The sequence below is a fragment of the Schistocerca americana genome, chromosome 10, assembly GCF_021461395.2.
Source record: "Schistocerca americana isolate TAMUIC-IGC-003095 chromosome 10, iqSchAmer2.1, whole genome shotgun sequence".
Lineage (NCBI taxonomy): Eukaryota > Metazoa > Arthropoda > Insecta > Orthoptera > Acrididae > Schistocerca > Schistocerca americana.
Window position 1 is genome coordinate 119,935,865 of NC_060128.1, and position 21,007 is coordinate 119,956,871.

The 21,007-nt window shown below is 43.8% G+C and overlaps 1 protein-coding gene across 1 annotated transcript in view; it reads left to right on the forward strand.

Moving 5' to 3' along the window:
- Positions 1 to 21,007, forward strand: part of LOC124552576 (aminopeptidase N-like) — a 330,325-nt gene that overhangs the window by 153,212 nt on the left and 156,106 nt on the right. Inside the window, exon 4 of the mRNA XM_047126899.1 lies at positions 1,444 to 1,689. Coding sequence (XP_046982855.1) covers positions 1,444 to 1,689 — 246 coding nt within the window. The remainder of the gene's footprint in view (positions 1 to 1,443; positions 1,690 to 21,007) is intronic.

Genomic DNA, 21,007 nt, shown 5'->3' on the forward strand with positions numbered 1-21,007 from the left:
ACGGCCACACCGGCTGGCTGAGGTATAAGTAGGGGGAAGCAATACATTCGATACCTCATCCAGAATCGCACTCTATCGAAACCTGGACAGCAAGCTACACCGCGATGCAGAGCGCCTCTCTTGAAGAGTCTGCCACTTGCGTTTGTTAAACATCTCCGTTACGCTATCACGCGTACCAAGTAACCCTGTGACGAAACGCGCCGCTCTTCTTTGGGTCTTCTCTGTCTTCTCTGTCAACCCGACCTGGTACGGATCCCACAATGATTACCAATACTCAGGTATAGGCCGAACGAGTGTTTTGTAAGCCACCTCCTTTGTTGATGGACTACTTTTTCTAAGGACTCTTCCAATGAATCTCAACCTGGCACCCGCCTTACCAACAATTAATATTATATGATCATTCCACTTCAAATCGTTCCGTACGCATACTCCCAGATATTTTGCAGAAGTAACTGCTACCAGTGTTTGTTCCGCTATCATATAATCATACAATAAGGGATCCTTTTTCTATGTGTTCGTAATACATTACATTTGCCTATGTTAAGGGTCAGTTGCCACTACCTGCACCAAGTGCCTATCCGCTGCAGATCTTCCTGCATTTCGCTGCAATTTTCTAATGCTGCAACTTCTCTGTATACTACAGCTTCATCCGCGAAAAGCCGCATGGAACTTCCGACACTATCTACTAGGTCATTTATACATGCTGTGGAAAGCAGTGGTCCCATAACACTCCCCTGTGGCACGCCAGAGGTTACTTCGACGTCTGTAGGCGTCTCTGCATTGAGAACAACATGTTGTGTTCTGTTTGCTAAAAACTCTTCAATCCAGCCACAGAGCTGGTCTGATATTCCGTAGGCTCTTACTTTGTTTATCAGGCGACAGTGCGGAACGGTATCGAATGCTTTCCGGAAGTCAAGGAAAATGGCGTCTACCTGTGAGCCTGTATCTAATATTTTCTGGGTCTCATGAACCAATAAAGTGAGTTTTGCGCATCTGCTCGACGACCCTTCTTGAAAACTGGGACTACCTGTGCTCGTTTCCAATCGTTTGGAACCTTCCGTTCCTCTAGAGACTTGCGATACACGGCTGTTAGAAGGGGGGCAAGTTCTTTCGCATACTTTGTGTAGAATCGAACTGGTCTCCCGTCAGGTCCAGTGGACTTTCCTCTGTTGAGTGAGTTCAGTTGCTTTTCTATTTCTTGGACACTTATTTCGATGTCAGCCATTTTTTCATGACAAGGTACCTATCATGCTCGATGAGGGGGTCCTCGAGAAAGTTTTGTTGGGAACCTCTGCTGTGTAGAATCTGACAGGGGTTCCATGGGGACTTGGAGCTCTGTTCACTGACACTATTACTTTCTTCATTAATCTTTTCAGTGGTACGAGATGTTTTTTGTTTCGTGACAAGCGTGTTAAGAGGAAGCCTGTGCTCGGCTGCCCACAGCACGACGGCATCGCCCGCTGCCGGCGGTGGCAACTCCACCACCACCACCACCAGCAGCAGCAGCGGCGGCAGGCCCACCGTGGTGAGCCAGAGGGCCGACCCTGCCCAGGAGACGTACTCGCTGTCGGTGTCGCCGCCGCTGCAGCCGGGCGCCCGCTACGTGCTCGAGATCCCCTTCCGAGGCGTGCTGCGCGACTCCCTCACCGGCTTCTACCGCACCTCCTACCGCGAGGATGGCCGCACCAAGTGAGTGTACAGGAGTAAACCTCATGTAAACAAACACACACAGCCGCCGTAGCACACGTCCACTTACACTCTTTGAAGTAGGTCCCACTTATGTACCAAGTCTGTTCAGAAAAATTCCAGAACATTCCTAATTTCGCGCCAGTGGTGTATTTGAGCGAAGTGCAGTTGGCATACCTGCACACGCCCGTGTTTAATGCGCAACTGCTGGAAGTTTCACTGCTGTGTGTCTGTTAGGTATTGTTCAGTGCTGTATTTGAAAAGCCCGCTCAACCCGCTGGGCAGAACAGGTAATAGGATTGTGGAAAGGGCCAAGGGTTGAGGTCAGTTTCTGCTTCTAATTGTCATTTATTGTAATTTAGCAACTCTTTCACGGCTGAAGGCTTCCAACAAGAAATCTTAACAAGATAAAAATCCAATGAAGATAGCAGAAAGATAACAAAAAAAAAAACAACATACGCAAAGTGCAATACAAATGTCTGAGTGCCACAGTTAAATTTCAAAACTTCAGAATATATTACCAGTAGGCCAACAAGAAATCTTAAACAAAAATTCAATTAAGATGTTGTTGTTGTTGTTGTGGTCTTCAGTCCTGAGACTGGTTTCGTATTGCTCTCCAAACTACTCTGTCCTATGCAAGCCTCATCATTTCCGAGTACCTACTGCAACCTACATCCTTCTGAATCTGCTTAGTGAATTCATCTCTTTGTCTCCCTCTACGATTTTTACCCTCCACGCTGCGCTCCAGTACTAAATTGGTCATCCCTTGATGTCTCAGAACTTGCCCTACCAACCGATCCCGTCTTCTAGTAAAGTTGTGCCACAAACTCCTCTCCAATTCTATTCAGTACCTCCTCATTAGTTACGTGATCTACCCATCTAATATTCAGCATTCTTCTGTAGCACCACATTTCGAAAGCTTCTATTCTCTTCTTGTCCAAACTATTTATCGTCCATGTTTCACTTGCATACGTGGCTACACTCCATACAAATATTTTCAGAATCGACTTCCTGACACTTAAATCAATACTCGATGTTAACAAATTTCTCTTCTTCAGAAACGCTTTCCTTGCCATTGCCAGTCTACATTTTATATCCTCTCTACTTCGACCATCATCGGTTACTTTGCTCCCCAAATAACAAAACTCCTTTACTGCTTTAAGTTTCTCATTTCCTAATCTAATTCCCTCAGCATCACCCGACTTAATTCGACTACATTCCATTATCCTCGTTTTGTTTTTGTTGATCCTCCTTTCAAGACACTGTCCATTCTGTTCAACTGCTCTTCCAAGTCCTTTGCTGTCTCTGACAGAATTACAATGTCATCGGCGGACCTCAAAATTTTTATATCTTCTCCATAGATTTTAATACCTTCTCCGAACTTTTCTTTTGTTTCCTTTACTGCTTGCTGAATATACAGATTTACAGATAGAATAGCGTCGGGGAGAGGCTACAACCCTGACTTACTCCCTTTCCAACCACTGCTTCCCTTTCATGTCCCTCGACTCTTATAAATGCCATCTGCTTTCTATACAAATTGTAAATAGCCTTTCGCTCCCTGTATTTTACCCCTGCCACCGTCAGAATTTGAAAGAGAGTATTCCAGTCAAAATTGTCAAAAGCTTTCTCTAAGTCTACATATGCTAGAAATGTAGGTTTGCCTTTCGTTAACCTTTCTTCTAAGATAAGTCGTAGGGTCAGTATTGCCTCACGTGTTCCAACATTTCTACAGAATCCAAATTGATCTTCCCCGAGGTCGGCTTCTACCAGTTTTTCAATTCTTCTGTAAAGAATTCGCGTTAGTATTTTGCAGCTGTGATTTATTAAACTGATAGGTCGGTAATTTTCACATCTATCTGACATTAAAGGGGAATTAAAAAAAAAAAAATTCACTGTGTTGCCTCATCCTCTATACTCTCCAGACCTGGCCCCTGCGGACATTTTTTTATTTCCCAACTTGAAAAAACCATTGAAAGGACGAAGATTTGCAACGACGGACAAGACAAAAGAAAGTTCGCAGACGGCGCTTCGCGCGTACGAAGACTGCTTCCGGAAGTCCAAACGGAACGGTGTATCAATTGTGGAAGGGTGTGTTTCCAAGCAGACCATTCACAATAAGGAAAAGGTAAGCGTAGAAAAAATGCTCTGGACAAAGTTCCGGAAGTTTTTGAACAGACCTTGTACTAGATATCTTATTACTATGTTACGGTAAAAAAAAATGGTTCAAATGGCTCTGAGCACTATGGGACTTAACATCTGTGGTCATCAGTCCCCTAGAACTTAGAACTACTTAAACCTAACTAACCTAAGGACATCACACATATCCATGCCCGAGGCAGGATTCGAACCTGCGACCGTAGCGGTCACGCGGTTCCAGACTGAAGTGCCTAGAACCGCACGGCCACATCGGCCGGCGTGTTACGGTAAATGAAACTTAAACATATTCTAATAAATGAAGAGCCGTCAACGTCTTAATTAATCATACTTCAGCTAAGTTTTTTTTTTCATTTTTTTTTTCATCTCTTCAGAAATTGTGTATATAGTCGCAGTCTCTGTATTGTTGTGCTCTGATTGGGGAGCTGTCAATAAGTAATATTAAAATGGCTGATGCTTCTTCCTGCTCCGTTGTGAAACTCCGCGCGCGTAACGCCGATAATAAGTGGAGAAAAACAGATTATTCTCAATTGTTTTTCACACTTTTACAGAAATAAACGTCTTTGAAATATTTCTTACTAAAGTTACATCGTTTTTGTAAATGGGATGTATAGCTGAATCGGTAGCATGTAGTAATCTGGTAAGTTCATGGATCGCTGGTTCAAATCTCGCTTTTTGGTCTTTTATATTGTTCAGTTTGCAACCAATAATTAAGATCCTTTAAATTTAGAAAACATAAAAAAATTAAATTTTTAGGACAAAAATGAAGAATCGAATGCTCATTATTTGGAGTACGCCCATCGTTTTATGCCACAGTGAAAAGCGTCGTAGTTCAGTCTGGAACAGCGCGACCGCTACGGTCGCAGGTTCTAATCCTGCCTCGGGCATGGATGTGTGTGATGTCCTTAGGTTAGTTAGGTTTAAGTAGTTCTAAGTTCTAGGGGACTGATGACCGCAGACGTTTGAGTCCCATAGTGCTCAGAACCATTTGAAAAGCGTCGTAGAAATATGGAAACCAATTTCCACACCATCGAGCACACCGTACAAATGCTGCATTTTTAAGTTGCCACCGTACCACTGCAACATGAACCCAACAGAACTGATCTGGTACCAAGTTAAAGAGGTTTGTCGCGAGAAATAATAAGACATTCAAGCTAAAAGACGTACAGCAACTGATGCATGATGCTTTGTCAGTGTCAAATGTTGGGGCGATACAAAACGGCGCGTCATAAAATAAGATGAGAAAATGTGGCGCTTGGATGGCTTCGTGGATTGTGTTGTTGATCGACTCGTTATCAACGTAGCGGATGACAGTTCCAGTACTGAAATTTATATGTCGTATTCGTATATGAAAAGGAGTTCAGTTATTACCAGACGACTGAGTAAGTAATGTCTTCATTGGCCTCAATATTTAACTATTCGAAGAAGTCCCTGCAGTACGCTTTTGCGTCAAACATATCCTGCGCGTAAAAATTTCCCTGTGTTTGGGTTAGAAATTTTCATCGCCCTTGTTTTTAGTTATAATATTATGGTAGCTAAGAACTAGATCATGTTGTGCTTTCCGCCTGGCGACCTAATGAAGCGTGTGATATTGCTGGAGTTTTGCGGCATACACTACTGGCCATTAAAATTGCTACTTCAAGAAGAAATGCAGATGATAAACGGGTATTCATTGGACAAATATATTATATTAGAACTGACATGTGAGTACATTTTCACGCAATTTGGGTGCATAGATCCTGAGAAATCAGTACCCAGAACAACCACCTCTGGCCGTAATAACGGCCTTGATACGCCTGGGCATTGAGTCAAACAGAGCTCGGATGGTGTGCACAGGTACAGCTGCCCATGCTGCTTCAACACGATACCACAGTTCATCAAGAGTAGTGACTGGCGTATTGTGACGAGCCAGTTGCTCGGCCACCAAAAATCTGGAGAATGTGCTGGCCAGGACAGCAGTCGAACATTTTCTGTATCCATAAAGGCCCGTACAGGACCTGCAACATGCGGTCGTGCATTATCCTGCTGAAATGTAGGGTTTTCGCAGGGATCGAATGAAGGGTAGAGCCACGGGTCGTAACACATCTGAAATGTAACGTCCACTGTTCAAAGTGCCGTCAATGGGAACAAGAGGTGACCGAGACGTGTAACTAACGGCGTCTCATCCCATCACGCCTGGTCATACGCCAGTATGGCGATGACGAATACACGCTTGCAATGTGCGTTCACCGCGATGTCGCCAAACACGGATGCGACCATCATTATCGTGTAAACAGAACCTGGATTCATCCGAAAAAAAAGACGTTTTGCCATTCGTGCACCCAGGTTCGTCGTTGAGTACACCATCGTAGGCGCTCCTGTCTATGATGCAGCGTCAAGGGTAACCGCAGCCACAGTCTCCGAGCTGATAGTCCTTGCTGCTGCAAACGTCGTCGAACTGTTCGTGCAGCTGGTTGTTGTTTAGCAAACGTCTCCATCTGTTAACTCAGGGATCGAGACGTGGCTGCACGATCCGTTCCAGCCATGTCGATAAGATGCCTGTCACCTCGACTGCTAGTGATACGAGGCCGTAGCGATCCTGCACGGCGTTTCTTATTACCCTCCTGAACCCACCGATTCCATATTCTGCTAATAGTCATTGGATCTCGACCAACGCGAGCAGCAATGTCGCGATACGATAAACCACAATCGCGATAGGCTACAATCCGACCTTTACCAAAGTCGGAAACGTGACGGTATGCATTTCTCCTCCTTACACGAGGCATCACAACAACGTTTCACCAGGCAACGCCGGTGAACTGCTGTTTATGAATGAGAAATAGGTTGGAAACTTTCCTCATGTCAGCACGTTTTAGGTGTCGCCACCGGTGCCAACTTTGTGTGAATGTTCTGAAAAGCTATTCATTTGCATATCACACCATCTTCTTCCTGTCGGTTAAATTTAGAGTCTGTATAACATCATCTTCGTGGTGAAATAATTTTATGGGCCAGTAGTGTATTATTTCATTCTGTTTAAATATTAAATTGGAAGGTATATTGTTTCTCTGCGCGTCACCTTTTACATCCTAACTCAGCTGCTCAACAGTTGGACCAGCTGGCTGACCATCGCTGTCCACGGTAAATGCGCTGCGAAAGTTGGTGTCCCATTATTATCGTTCAGTCGATATGCGCGCAACGCGCAGAATAAAACGTTTCCCTGTTACTGTACTTGACCTTACTCGAGACAACTTGGCTTCCGCTCCACGCGAAACAAAACCCAATGAGATTCCAGCAAACGCGGAGAATACATGGTGTAATGTTTACATCACGTTCATTCGTACGATGAACGCAGTATACATGCAGCATGCGACAGCTAGTGTCCAGGGCTGCCTTCGCCATCACTGTCTGACCATTTCCCCTGAACAGAACATTCTGCCCGCCATTTCACGGAAAGATTTCTCCTATTTAAAAATTCAAGGGCAGATTTTTGGCCTGCTTAACCTGTCCTCACACGGGACGTATTTCTAACCGCGAAGCCAGTCAGACGTAGTGTCCCTCATAGTCACTGCACGCTTTGTAACGACATGCTACATCTCACGGACCATAACATGATTCGTGATTTGCGGTCTCTGTGCTCTGCAGCGATCGTTGTCGGTTTTGTTTAGCTCACAGACTAAACAGTTTCTTCACGGAAATGGACGCGCATAAAATACCTGTGTTGGCTCTGTGAGCGATTGTCGAAAGAAAAGCGGAGGAAACGTAAATTGAGCATAGAATTGCACAACAATCTGACGTACATACTGTAAGTTATTTGGTAAGTCAATCCAATCCTCATGCCATTTCCGATTGTAAATTTGATATATTTAATGTATATTGTCTAATGTCAATGTCTGCCCCGATAGCTGAGTGGATGCCGGCACGGTAGTTCAGCGTGTTCGATCAGAGAGCTGCCTGGCCTCTGCAATAAAAAAACTGAGTGAAAAGATCAACAACGAACTTCAACGGATGTCATGTGACGTCCGCTGCGACGAAATACAGCGAACCAAAGTGGTCAGCGCGGCGGTCTGTCACCCCAAAGGGCCCGGGTTCGATTCCCGGCTGGACGGAGATTTTCTTCGCTCAGGGACTGGGTGTTGTCCTCATTATCATTTCATCATCATCAGTTGAAAGCAACGAAAACAGCCACTGGAATCACTTCCCTAGACGCTCATGCAGTGGACCTCTCTGACAAGGCTTCCCCCATGGCAAGACAGAACACAAAGTTTTGTTTTCTTATCTCAATTTGCGCACCCATGATATCCATAATAATATGGATGTTGCATTAACTGCCATCACTCTGAAATAACGTGCTTCGTCACATAGACTTAAAGATCGTTTCATAGTTTCGTTTCACGGGAAGAGGAGTTTTTTCAGTCCAATGAATACCCGTTTATCATCTGCGTTTCTTCTTGGTGTAGCAATTTTAATGGCCAGTAGTGTATAATTTTTTGGTGTGTAATATGCAAATTCTACCAGAAAGACGGGATTTTGGAAAATCATCGTTGTGCCATAACACTGAAACGGTATACTTTCATAGCAGCCAAGTTATAAGACTAAGGAAACCTTTACCTACCGATATATGGTTTCCTGTCATTTTATTATTCGATGATGATGATGATTGGTTTGTAGGGCGCTCAACTGCGCAATCATCAGTGGCCGTACGAAGTTCCAGTTTGTACACAGCCCAATTTTTGTACACAGTCCAGTCTAACCAGTGCCACGAATGATGATGATGATGAAGACAACACCCAGTCCCCGGGCAGAGAAAATCCCCAACCAGGCCGGTTTATCATTCGAGAGTTCTTCAATCTGCTTATGCTTCGAAACAACCACATACTCTAAAATAAAGAAAACCCACCATATACGACGTTTAACGCCATACAATAAGGCGGCTTCACTTCTGACGTAAAAGCGATGTCGCATCTCATTGGCCACGTTCCTCTCCATGTGGCAAAACTTTGGAATGTTAAATTCTTTATTTCACACTCCGCAGTGTTGTGAAGTCCCACACTGTTACGTGCCGAGAGCCTCGTCCGCGTGCGTTTTCACGTCCCGTGAGAGGACGCTTTTAGAGACACTATAGACACTTATATCATATGCGAATTTTAGAATCTTTACGTCTGAGATGCGGAATTTACTACGATTTTCTAGCACTGCAGTGAACGGAGTTCTGTGGTGGCTGCCTGCCGACAGGACAGTACTTCTCGCGACTTTCTAAGCCAGATGCCAACTTACCTAAATCAGAATTTATACTTACATGATGTCATGTCCGAGAGAACAGACACCATATCCATATAAGTACATAGTTCTGGCAACGAACTTCAACGGGCGTCTGGGGACGTCCGCCACGAACAATTGCAACGATCTATAACGAACAGAATGAGATTTTTCGCCGGCACGGTAGCTCAGCGTGTTCGATCAGAGAGCCGGTTGGCCTCTATAATAAAAAACTGAGTGGAAGGATCAACCACCGAACTTGAACAGGATGTCTTGCGACGTCCGCAACGACCAAACACAAAGATCAATAACGAACAAAATGAAAAAAAAAAGATGGATAGAGCGTCTTCCATGTGAGCAGGAGATACCGGGTTCGAGTCCCGGTCGGGGCACACATTTTCACCTGTCCCAGTTGATATAGATCAACGCCTGTTAGCAGCTGTAGGTATTAACATAATTCTAATAAATCAGACTTAGTTCGAGGATGATTCGGCAAATGTGGTAACAGTTCTCACAGGAGTATAAATACCCGTGCAAATTAAGTTCCGTGTATGATCAAAGGTTTCATACGTTACTAGTAGATAACAGCAGCAGTATTGCTGCGCTTCGGAACATTTATTTATTATTTTACTGCCCCCCCCCCCCCCCCCCCAGTAGCCGAGTGATTTCCCAAAACCGCTTAAGGCGAATGCCGGGATGGTTCCTCGAAATGTCATAGCCACTTTTCCTTCTCCGTTCTTCCCTAGTCCGAGCTTGTGCTCCGTCATTAACGACCTCGTTGTAGATGAGACGTTAAACATTTATATCGTCCTCCAGCAGAGCCTCACTCAGTCACACTCTGCCCTCTTTTAAATACAGAATATCTTTCAGTGGCTTGTTTGTGATACTCCTACAATTAGTCACATAATGAAACGTACCCACTCAGTCCAAAAATTTTCGAGACTGGATTAATAAAAATTGAGGACCTTTAAGATGCTGGTTTCGGTTCTTCAGATGTTCCACGTAGCCTCCCCCCACCCGAGTACAAAAGACAGATCGTTCATAGAACCAAGTGAAAATGTCGCAATAATTCTTCTTTTGGATAGTGTTCAACTTTCATGTCACTTTGACTTCAATGTTGGTTATGTCGTCAAAAGACTTGACCATTTATGGGAATTTCTGCACTTTGTCGTTTTGTGGTGGCTTCGTCTTGTTAGTACCAAGTCTCATCATCCATGATGGTTCTTTCCAGGAAAGAATTGGCCGCGTTTTGCGTTTCACTCAAGTCATGGCTGGCGACCACATGCCGTCGTTTCTTTCGGAGTCAACATATGTGCGACAAATCGTGCACACAATTTTTTCCTCGTCCCCAAAAAACCTGGAGAATATGCAGAAAGCTTAATTTAGAGATGATGCTCCCTTGCGATTTGTGACACAAGGACATTGACACACTACTGTCACACGTCCACTGATTAACATTGCCAGCTCACAAATGATTTGTCGAATCCACATATGTAATTACAGTCTTTAGCTCAAGGTGCCACGGTTGTCACTGCAATGCCGTCGCTTATAAGCCAGGAGTAAAATCAGTCTCGGCACTTTTTGGATGGATAGTGTATACTATTGATGACTGTAGCCTATAAATGTGATCTTGAGTTTGAGACGTTTTGTCCATTTACCACTGGTCCTGCTGCGTTAATTTCAACTGAGTTGATGCCGGTGTACAGGAAATCCGGTACAATATCTTGTTCAACGTTCTGTAGGGTCCAACAAAGAATACCACATTTTCACGATCCAGTATTAGGAAACACGAAAGTCCAGTCTCTGACAGTTTCAATAGAATTGGATAACAGAAATACTAAAGTGCGAAAGAGGTGCAAGGAGTGTTACTTACAAGTCTTGGAAGGGTTGAAGCTATTGATATGAATTATAAAGGTGACACCTCTGCCCACCTTGTTAGTCACAGACAGACTGATTGCTATGTTCTTGCATTCTCAATTCTAGTCTGCTGCCTAATGAATTGCATAAAGCATGCATGATTTTTTTCTTTTCGTTTGTAATTTACATATTGCATACAACTAGTTTTCCTTCTAATTCTCGATGTGTCATGACTAACCTGCAGCAGCCTACATCTTCATGGTGCATTTCAGTTCTAACATTGCACTGTTACTTGACCATCTAAAGACACCCTTGATATGTTTTTCAGAATTTTATGTGGAAGAGATGGCTACTATGACAGAAACTAGACTTTAACTGTCTCTAATATATTGTTTCCATCACAGCTGCATCTAGGTTTATTTTATTGGTGACTAGTTTCGAACTTTAATATTCTTCTTACGTTTATACGGGGTGTTCAAAAAGTCACTCCTTAGTACCGTATGATTGTTCACCTGCCTGGGTTACTTCCCTTCAAGTGGACTCTCCCAACATTCCACGGTTTCGTTTATCTCGGTCAGCGTCAGTACTATGGGTGGTGTGTGTCGTTACGTTTTGACGTGAACGTTTTAAGTTTAGCTCCTTTGTTTCGTTTTTGTCACTTAAAATGATAAACATTGAAGAACGTGAGTTTTTAGTCTAACAAGTGTTCAAAGCTGGCGGTAAATACAAAGTTTAAGTTCGTCAAACATTTAATTCAGTTTTCTCGGAGACAACACTCCCATATCGCGATACTGTGCGAGATTTGATTAACAAATTTCGAAGTACGGGTTCAGTTACAGATGCACCGAGAAGTGGTCGTCCTAGCGTTTTGTCTGAGGATAAACCACTCCATATTTCCGATAAAATGCCCATGAGTCCGAACAATTCAGTAAGAAAATTCGCCCAGGAAATCGATGTTAGTGTCGGAACGGCCCACACAGCTGTAAGGAAAAAGTAGAACTTTTCCCATACAAAGTGACAGTCGCGCAAGAACTCAAAAATAATGATCCAAGCAAGAGACTGCATTATTGTCAATAGTTCAAAAATTTCGTTCAACATAATGGAAGGGATATCCTTAATGAAAAGTTTTTCACTTATGAGGCGTGGTTTCATTTATCCGGATACATGAACTCGCAAAATTCTCGCATGTAGAGTACTGCACATCAGTTGTGTATTCATGAGGAACCACCTCATTCTGTGAAAATAGGAGTTAGGATTGCAATTTCTAGACTTTGGATTGTGGGTCCCATATTTTTCAGCGAAACAACAAACGCACGACGATACTACAATGATATTCTCTACTCATTCATAGGAGAACTTGAGTTAAGTGAAATACTGAAAGGTTATTTTCAATAAGATGGTGCAGCCGCGCATACAGCTCGCAATGTAACTGCTTGCTGATGTTTTTGGGGATCGCATAATTTCACAGGGACTTTGGCCTCCACGATCGCCTGGCCTAACACCACATGATTTTTTCTTCTGGGTGCAGCGAAAGCAACTGTCTATAAAAACCGTCCCAAATCCACTGAAAACTGCAACATCCACTTTCACTGCTTCTGTTACAGAAGAAATGTTACAGCTTGTGTTTGGAAATTTGATTAGACGAATTGAATTGTGTATTCAACAACAGGGGGGGGGGGACACTTTCAACATTTAATGTGAATATTTGTAAGTAAAACTGAATATTAAATAAACTAATAACTTGTATTTCACTGAGTTCCATTTCGGTATATTCACTGCGGCATACGGCAAGCGCGATACAGCACTGCGGAGAGACTTTTTGAGCACCCTGTATATTTAATGCTGAGAATGTGTGTTTGTATGAGAACTCTTCCCAGGCCCCTGGTCGAAATGGACCAAATCTGCCACACAATCTCCTTGCCCTGATAGGACCAACGTAACTCTACATCTAACATTTATGGAGATAACATACATGTGATTTGTTAAGCACCTACTGTATAGGCTGCTCAGCATGACACGTGCATGTTGTGGGATTGTATCGATATGGCTTATCAACCTGTTACAGGTCTCAGCGGCCGGCTTAATTTGATGTTTCTTATTGGTGGTGTTATGCATATCGTACATCTTTGTGGCACTTTAAAAGTGTGGGTGATGGTAAGTTATATTTGGGGGGAGAGCTACAGACAGTAAGAAATTATGACCCCTCAGAACCGAACCCTGGATCGGCGACTGTACAACGTGTACTTCTTCTTGAGAGATTAATGCTGTGTACCAGAGTCGGATTCAAATCCGGGACTTTTCCTGTTCTTCGCTGTGATCTACCCACGCACAAATCAGTACACACAGTTTCAGTCTGCCAAGAAGTTCTAAAACAGCACCGTTCTTCTGAAGAGTGAAACATTTATTCTGAAAACAATCCTAGGCCATCGCTCAACAATCTCTCGCCACTGCCCATTCTTTCAGACGTGCTAGTCTAGCAAAGTATGAGGGCGTCTATGAAGTTAGAAGAGAGCTGTACGAGTGTCTCATGAGTTGCACCCAAATAGTTTAGTTGTCTGGAAACACAAGGTTATGGATTCGAGTCCAACTGTGGAACGCTGACGTACGTAATATGCGAGGAAAATTCAAAGCACCGCATATTCCACTGCAGCGTGATAGTATCATTCGGAGAAAGTGCTGTTGCTGATCTTACTAAGTAGAATGAGTTTGCAAACTATTACGATTAGCTTGAATTACTGGCAGTATGACATGTAATGATCACATAGGCTCAGTCGTAGTAAAGCAGCTAGCAGACCACGGAGGAGACTGCTTGCAAAAATACTGTGTGTCCCATCTTAGACTGTTAGTCAAATGTGCTGGACCCACATAAAATGGTACGGGGTGTTCAAAAAGTCTCTCCGCAGTGCCGTATGATTGTTAGCCGCGCGTGCCGTATGCCGCAGTGAATATACCGAAATGAAACTCAATGAAATACAAGTTATTAATTTATTGAATATTCATTTTTACTATCAAATTTTCACATTACATGTTGAAAGTGTCCCCCCTGTTGTTGAATACACAATTCAGTTCGTCTAATCACGTTTCCAAACACAAGCTGTAACATTTTTTTCAGAAAACAGAAGCAGTGAAAGTGGATATTGCAATTTTCAATTCATCGATGGAGTTTGGACGGTTTTTATAGACAGTTGCTTTCGCTGCACTCCAGAAGAAAAATTCAGGTGGTGTTAGGTCAAGCGATCGTGGAGACCAAAGTCCCTGTGAAATATGCGATCACCAAAGGCATCAGCAAGCAGTGACATTGAAACGCGAGCTATATGCGCGATTTAACCATCTTGTGGAAAATAACTGCTCAGTATTTCACTTAACAAGTTCTCCTATGAATGGCTACAGAATATCACTGTAGTACCGTTGTGCGTTTATTGTTTTGTTGGAAAACCCAGGCAGGCGAACAATCATACGGCACGCGCGGATAACAATTGTATGGCACGGCGGAGGGACGTTTTGAACACTCCGTACTAGCACCAATCATTCCACGAAAGAATACTTGCAAAGTTTCAAGAAGCAGGATGAAGAAAACTGTTAAGATTTTTAAATAAAACAAACGTGATTAACGTTCTATATCTTTATTCTTCATGTCTACATATTTATTTCTCAACGTAGTCTTTCTGGCGACGAACACATTTCTGCCAGCGAGAGACCAGTTTGTTGATTACCTTCACTGTAGAAGGTTTCGTTTCGTTGACGGAGCTACACCCTCACCTTTGTACCGCTTCATCACAATCAAAGTGAAGTTCTCGAAGGCGTTCTTGAAGTTTTGGGAACATTACGAGCACGAACTACTAATGGTCGCAACTGATCCCGATACGATCATCAGCGTGCACAGCTTTCATTCTACTGAGGATTTCAATTGGAGGCACGTTTCCTGCGCTTAGTTACCCGACTGTAGCACGCTGTTTCTCACGCACTACCGTGTTACCCCTTGCAATTCGGAGCCCTCTAGCGGCAGAAAGTTGCAACTTCGGTCAGCGAAACGGGGAAGCCGTCAGCGAAACGGGGAAGTCGGCCGAGTAATATGCATGACGTGTAGTACCTCAACCGACATTGAAAACTGAATTAGAGGCATTACTTTTCCAGCACGGCCTAGTGTGTAGATATTATTCGCAAAGCGTATTGCGAATACAGTTGATAGTAAACAAGTAATAAATCGAAACGTCATGACCGATCCTGAAGTTTTACTGCATGAACAACAAAAATGTAGTAAGCTATAAAGTCTTTTTTCTTTCCATTATTTTGAGGGAGAGAACATCAGCGAGAAAAAGTCTCGTAAAGATATGAAATTACGTGAAAAATTTGTTGGAAGTCGCCGAGTCCTCTTATTCTCAAATACTGGATGAGTAAAAAAAAAAAAAATGGTTCAAATGGCTCTGAGCACTATGGGACTTAACATCTTAGGTCATCAGTCCCCTAGAACTTAGAACTACTTAAACCTAACTAACCTAAGGACGTCACACACATCCACGCCCGAGGCAGGATTCGAACCTGCGACCGCCGGCCGAAGTGGCCGTGCGGTTAAAGGCGCTGCAGCCTGGAACCGCAAGACCGCTACGGTCGCAGGTTCGAATCCTGCCTCGGGCATGGATGTTTGTGATGTCCTTAGGTTAGTTAGGTTTAATTAGTTCTAAGTTCTAGGGGACTAATGACCTCAGCAGTTGAGTCCCATAGTGCTCAGAGCCATTTGAACCATTTTTTTTTCGAACCTGCGACCGTAGCAGCCCCGCGGTTCCGGACTGCAGCGCTAGAACCGCACGGCCACAGCGGCCGGCACTGGATGAGTAAAAAAATGGCTCTGAGCACTATGGGACTTTATATCTGTGGTCATCAGTCCCCTAGAACTTAGATCTACTTACACCTAACTAACCTAAGGACATCACACACTTCCATGCCCGAGGCAGGGTTCGAACCTGCTACCGTAGCGGTCACGCGGTTCCTGGCTGAAGCGCCTAGAACCGCACGGCCACACCGACCGGCACTGGATGAGTAAAGTACGGGTATTTGCGCGCCGTCTGTTTCGCTGCCGTAACACACACAGAATTGCTAGCTGTAGTACTTGTCTTATTGTGTTAATCTGTTTAATAACATTATACCTCTCAATGAGAATTTTTAAATTTGGTCAGTAAGTACAGGAAATACTGATCAGTAATGTAGGTAAAACTAGAAGAAATTCGTTCAGAATTCGTGGTACAGTGTGAAATGCCTCCTACCACGCACTTCACAGTGCTTCGTCTAGTGTAGTTGTATAGTTGGTGTAGATGCGGAACAAGGGACGTTAATCAATCATTTCAGTGATTGCCTCATTTGCGCTTGACAGTAAGGAAGTCGGAGATGACATTCGTGATCTCGGAGAAACTGGTAAGGAAATCGTGAAGCTGGTCGTGCGAGTGCGTGCGTATGCGTGTGTCGAACGCAGATTTGTGAGTGGGTGTTTGTACAGCGTCTTGTGAATGGCTTCAGCAGGTTCTAAGAAGCACCGCACACAGAACGCCACTCTGCGGTTCAATTATACTGTGTGCGCGCTCTGGGATGACTTGACAACTTCGTGTTAGCGAGTGTGATTCCCCCTTGTGTAACTCCGCAAATTACCCGTTGCCACATATTGCCGTGCTGGTGTCGTTAAAGGGCAGTCCCCAAGACTGAAGAGTGTAAGCCGCTCTGTTCAAGACAGACGAGCTGATCAAAAGTATCCGAACTCCTGTCAGTGGACGTTAATTTCGGATGTGTACACACGTCGCTTTCACGACTGCTTGAACTCTGCTAGGAATACTTTCAGTGAAGTGTCCGAATGTCTGTGGAGGAATGGCAGTCCATTCTTCTATTTTTCTTCCCGAGACTTTTTTCCCTTGGCTCTTGCCTTGCCACTTTCTTCCCTCTGCCCTTCAAACCGCTACTTTCGTTCAACTTTCGACCCAATCTCCAGATGACCACAGACATACGCAAACATCGCAGTACCCACATCCTGCGACACCTCACTTTAGTGAAAACTAACTCTTATGCAGAGATGGCAGTAGACCTTTTGTGTTGGCCTTCTTGCCGATGTGGGCGTGGAGGGGCTCCACTTCCTTGAGTCGAAGGAAGATGAAAGCACTTGAGTCGAAGGAAGATGAAAGCAATGGTGTTTGCAGATGATCTGATGATTTGGGGGAATAAGGAGGAGGAAGTACAAGAGCAGTTGGACGTATGGGAACGAACAGTACAACAAGAATATGGGATGAAATTTAGTATAAGTAAGAGTGAGATGATTATCGCAACAAGAAAGAAGGAGACAGGAGCAACTGGAATAGCAGTTGGTGGGGAACGATTGAGGATGAGATGCGATTGAGGATGAGATGATTATCGCAACAAGAGAGGAGACAGGAGCAACTGGAATAACAGTTGGTGGGGAACGATTGAGGAGAGTGGAGAGTTTCAAGTACCTAGGAAGCCTGATACAGGAAAATAGCAAAAACTACAGAGAAATAAACGAGCGGGGGAGAAAAGCGGGAGCGTTTCGGAAGAGTGTCAGAAGCCTGATATAGAGCAAGGCTGTACCCCAAATCAGTAAAAAGGTTATATACCGACCATACTATGTCCTAATCCTGACATGCAGCAGAAACCTAGGTTATGAAAGGAAGAAGGAAAAGGAAAATTACAAGCTACTGAGACGAAATTCTTGAGAAACAGTATTGGAGTGACAAAGATAGAGAAGTTAAGAAATGAGAGAATCAGAGAGTTAATGAAGGTGTAACCATTACAGGAGGAGACAGAGAAATCAAGGCTGAGATGGTTTGGACACGTTAAGAGAATGAAACTGGATGGAAAGAGACCTGGAGGAAGACGGAGAGAAATGCGTAGAGGAAAAGACAGAACCAAAGTGAAGACGGAGAGATGGTGGCAAGACAGAAGACGATGAAGAGGCCTATGTTCCATACAGATCCGGCCAGAGGCTGGAAACTGTCCAAGATGACGATGATTATGATGATGATGAGTCTAAACTGCAGAGCTAATCAATTCGACATTCTAACTCATCCGACAGGTGTCCTATTGGATTCACATTGGACATCTGAACAGCTCAGTCAATTTCAAGATTGTTATTGTCAACAAACCATTATCTCACAGACGCTGCTCTACGGCAGTGTGCATTGCCATGCTGAGTCGGTCATCGTCCCCGAACTTTTCTACTACTGGACGCAGTAGACACAATGCAGTAAGATGTGGTCGTATCCTTCCGCATATAGCGATTTTTTAAGGACAATAAAGGACCACAACATGATAACGAAAAACAGTCTCATGCCGTAACAGCATCTTCTCCGTACGTCACTTGAGGTGTTGCTTTTTGAATAATTAACAAAATATGCTCCAAACGTTTAATTAATGCTAAAAACAGTAAAAATAAATTTTCTCTATGTAAGTAAATCTGTCGTTTGTTATTGATTGCTGTCTCATACATGTAAGTGTCGCTCTCGTATCTGTTACTTTTGGTTAAATACGTCAATTTAATGGTAACAGCCCTGTTTGGATCAAGAAACTACTTTCCTCCTCCATTGATGCCACATCTCAATTTATTATGTTGCATTTTGGAACTTCTTCAGGCTGCATCGAAGGGGTGGCCACAGCCGAATGCTACTAGTGTTCAGTCGTTGGCATTTATCAAACTGTTATTTCAACTTTCCTGAGATCTCTTTTACCTATCTTTTCTGTCAGTATCTGGACAATGTAATTACGCGACCTGCGTGATTTTGGAATTGGTCACTGCTCTCTAAACAATGCCGTCGCTCAACGTTCTTGTCGATCTGGCAGGAATTGGATGCTGGATGGCAGAATGCAAATTAATTATTAAAAAGCTAATCTGCGCCCCAACAGGCCATGAAGGCCCAACGGTATCGACCGGCCGTCGTGTCATCCTCAGCCCACATGCGGATATGCAGGGGCATGTGGTCGGCACACCGCTCTCCCAACCGTATGTCAGTTTACGGGACCGGAGCCGCTACTTCTCAGTCAAGTAGCTCCTCAGTTTCCCTCACAAGGACTAAGTGCACCCCGCTTGCCAACAGCGCTTGGCAGACCGGATGGTCGCCCACCCAACTTCGGTGATGACGGGCACCGGTGTTACCACTGCAGCAAGCCGTTGATCTAGTAAAAATTTTCCATGCACCCTTTTACCATTTCAGAAACTTTGCCACCAGCAGATTTGATTAAAAGTTCTGCAATATATTATAGCATCAGTAATATTATACGCTGTTGGCATTACACATGGTGCCATGAAACATTCTCGACGCATTCGCCAAACTCGAACCCTTCCATCGGATTGTCAAATGCGCAGCAGCGATTCATCTATTCAAATCACACATTTCCTGTGATCCCTTGTCCAGTGGCTCGCTCTTTAAACCATCTCAAACGTCATTTAGCCCTGAAAACAGAGGTGCTCGACCATTGTGCCATATTCTTTTCAACGCCCCTACGCACAGCTGTCGTGGTAAGGGCTGTTTAGTTCTTGTTTAGTTTGTTTATGATGGCTAAGTGAACAACGTGCAGCTGTGAAATTTTGTTTTCTACTTGGCAAAAATTCTGCTGAAACTGTTTTAATGTTGAAAACAGCTTACCAAGCCGACGCTATGGGAAAAACCTCAAAGTGTACGAGTGGTTTACTCGATTTAAAAATGGCGACATCTCGGTTGATGACAAACCTCGTTCTGAACGTCTATCAAGTGCTCGAATCGACGAGAATATTGAAAAAATTAGAGAGCTTGTGCTAACACAGATCGTCGACAAGACAATTGATTAACTGTCAGAAATTAGTGAGTTATCTTGGAACTCGGATCAGCTAATTTTAACGGAAGATTCGAGAATGAAAAAGGTTGCTGCCAAGTTCGTTCCTCAGGTTCTGACTGACAATCAAAAGGAATGACGAGTTGAAACATGTCGTGCTTGGAAACAACAGTTCGAAACTGATTCAGATTTTTTTAAAAAGATACTGGTGATGAGAAATGGTGCTGTGGTTACGACCCAGAAACAAAGCAACAGTCAAGCCAGAGGAATACGTCATCGTGGCCCCGTCATGTCAAATGAAACATCAAAACAATGCCGATTTGCTTTTTTGATGCCAAGGGCGTAATTCATTCAGAGTTTGTTCGGCTATATCAGACCATCAATCAAATCTTTTACTTGAAAATTTTAAGAAGATTGCGCAACAGTGTTCATAAAAAAAGACCATATTTGTGGCAGGCAGGAGACTGGTTCTTCCGCCACGACAATGTACCTGCACACACAGGTGTTAAGAAAGTTTTCGGCTAGAAATGTCATGGTTCCGATGACCCATGCGCCTTACTCGCCTGACCTGGCTCCCAGCGACTTTTTATTTCCACGCATGAAAATGGTCATGAAAGGACACTGATTTGACAACAATGAAGAGATCTAGGGAAAAAAAATAGTGGAAGCACCGGTGGGACAAATGTACGAGGGTCACTTTTGAAATGCACACTATTTTTGTAAAAATACAGTTTTCATTCTGCATGTGTGAAAGTTTTGTTGTGTAGATACATTCTTCCCACTCAGGTCTCACATTCTTCCCACTTGTTTTCTAACTTAGTTCAACCTTTTCCCGTGAGTGGCGCCGCCACAGCATGTCTTCAAGATGACTGCTACACTTGACGTTCGTCAGTAGCAACGTGCTGTCATAGAATTCCTGTGCTGTGAAAACGAGACAGTGGGAAACATCCACAAGAGGTCGAAAAAGGTGTATGGAGATGCTGCTGTCGATCGCAGTACGGTTAGTCGGTGGGCGAGTAGGTTACGTAATGAAAGCGGGCACGGCAATATTGAGGATTGTCCTCGCAGCAGCAGGCCTCGTACTGCACACACTCCAGACAATGTGCAGAAAGTTAACAAATTGGTGACTGCTGACAGACGCATCACAGTAAACGAATTGTCGCTCTACGTTGGGATAGGGGAAGGAAGTGTTTGCAGAATACTGAAAGTTTGGCGTTTAAAAAAGGTTTGTGCCAGGTGGATTCCCAGGATGTTGACAGTGGCTCACAAAGAA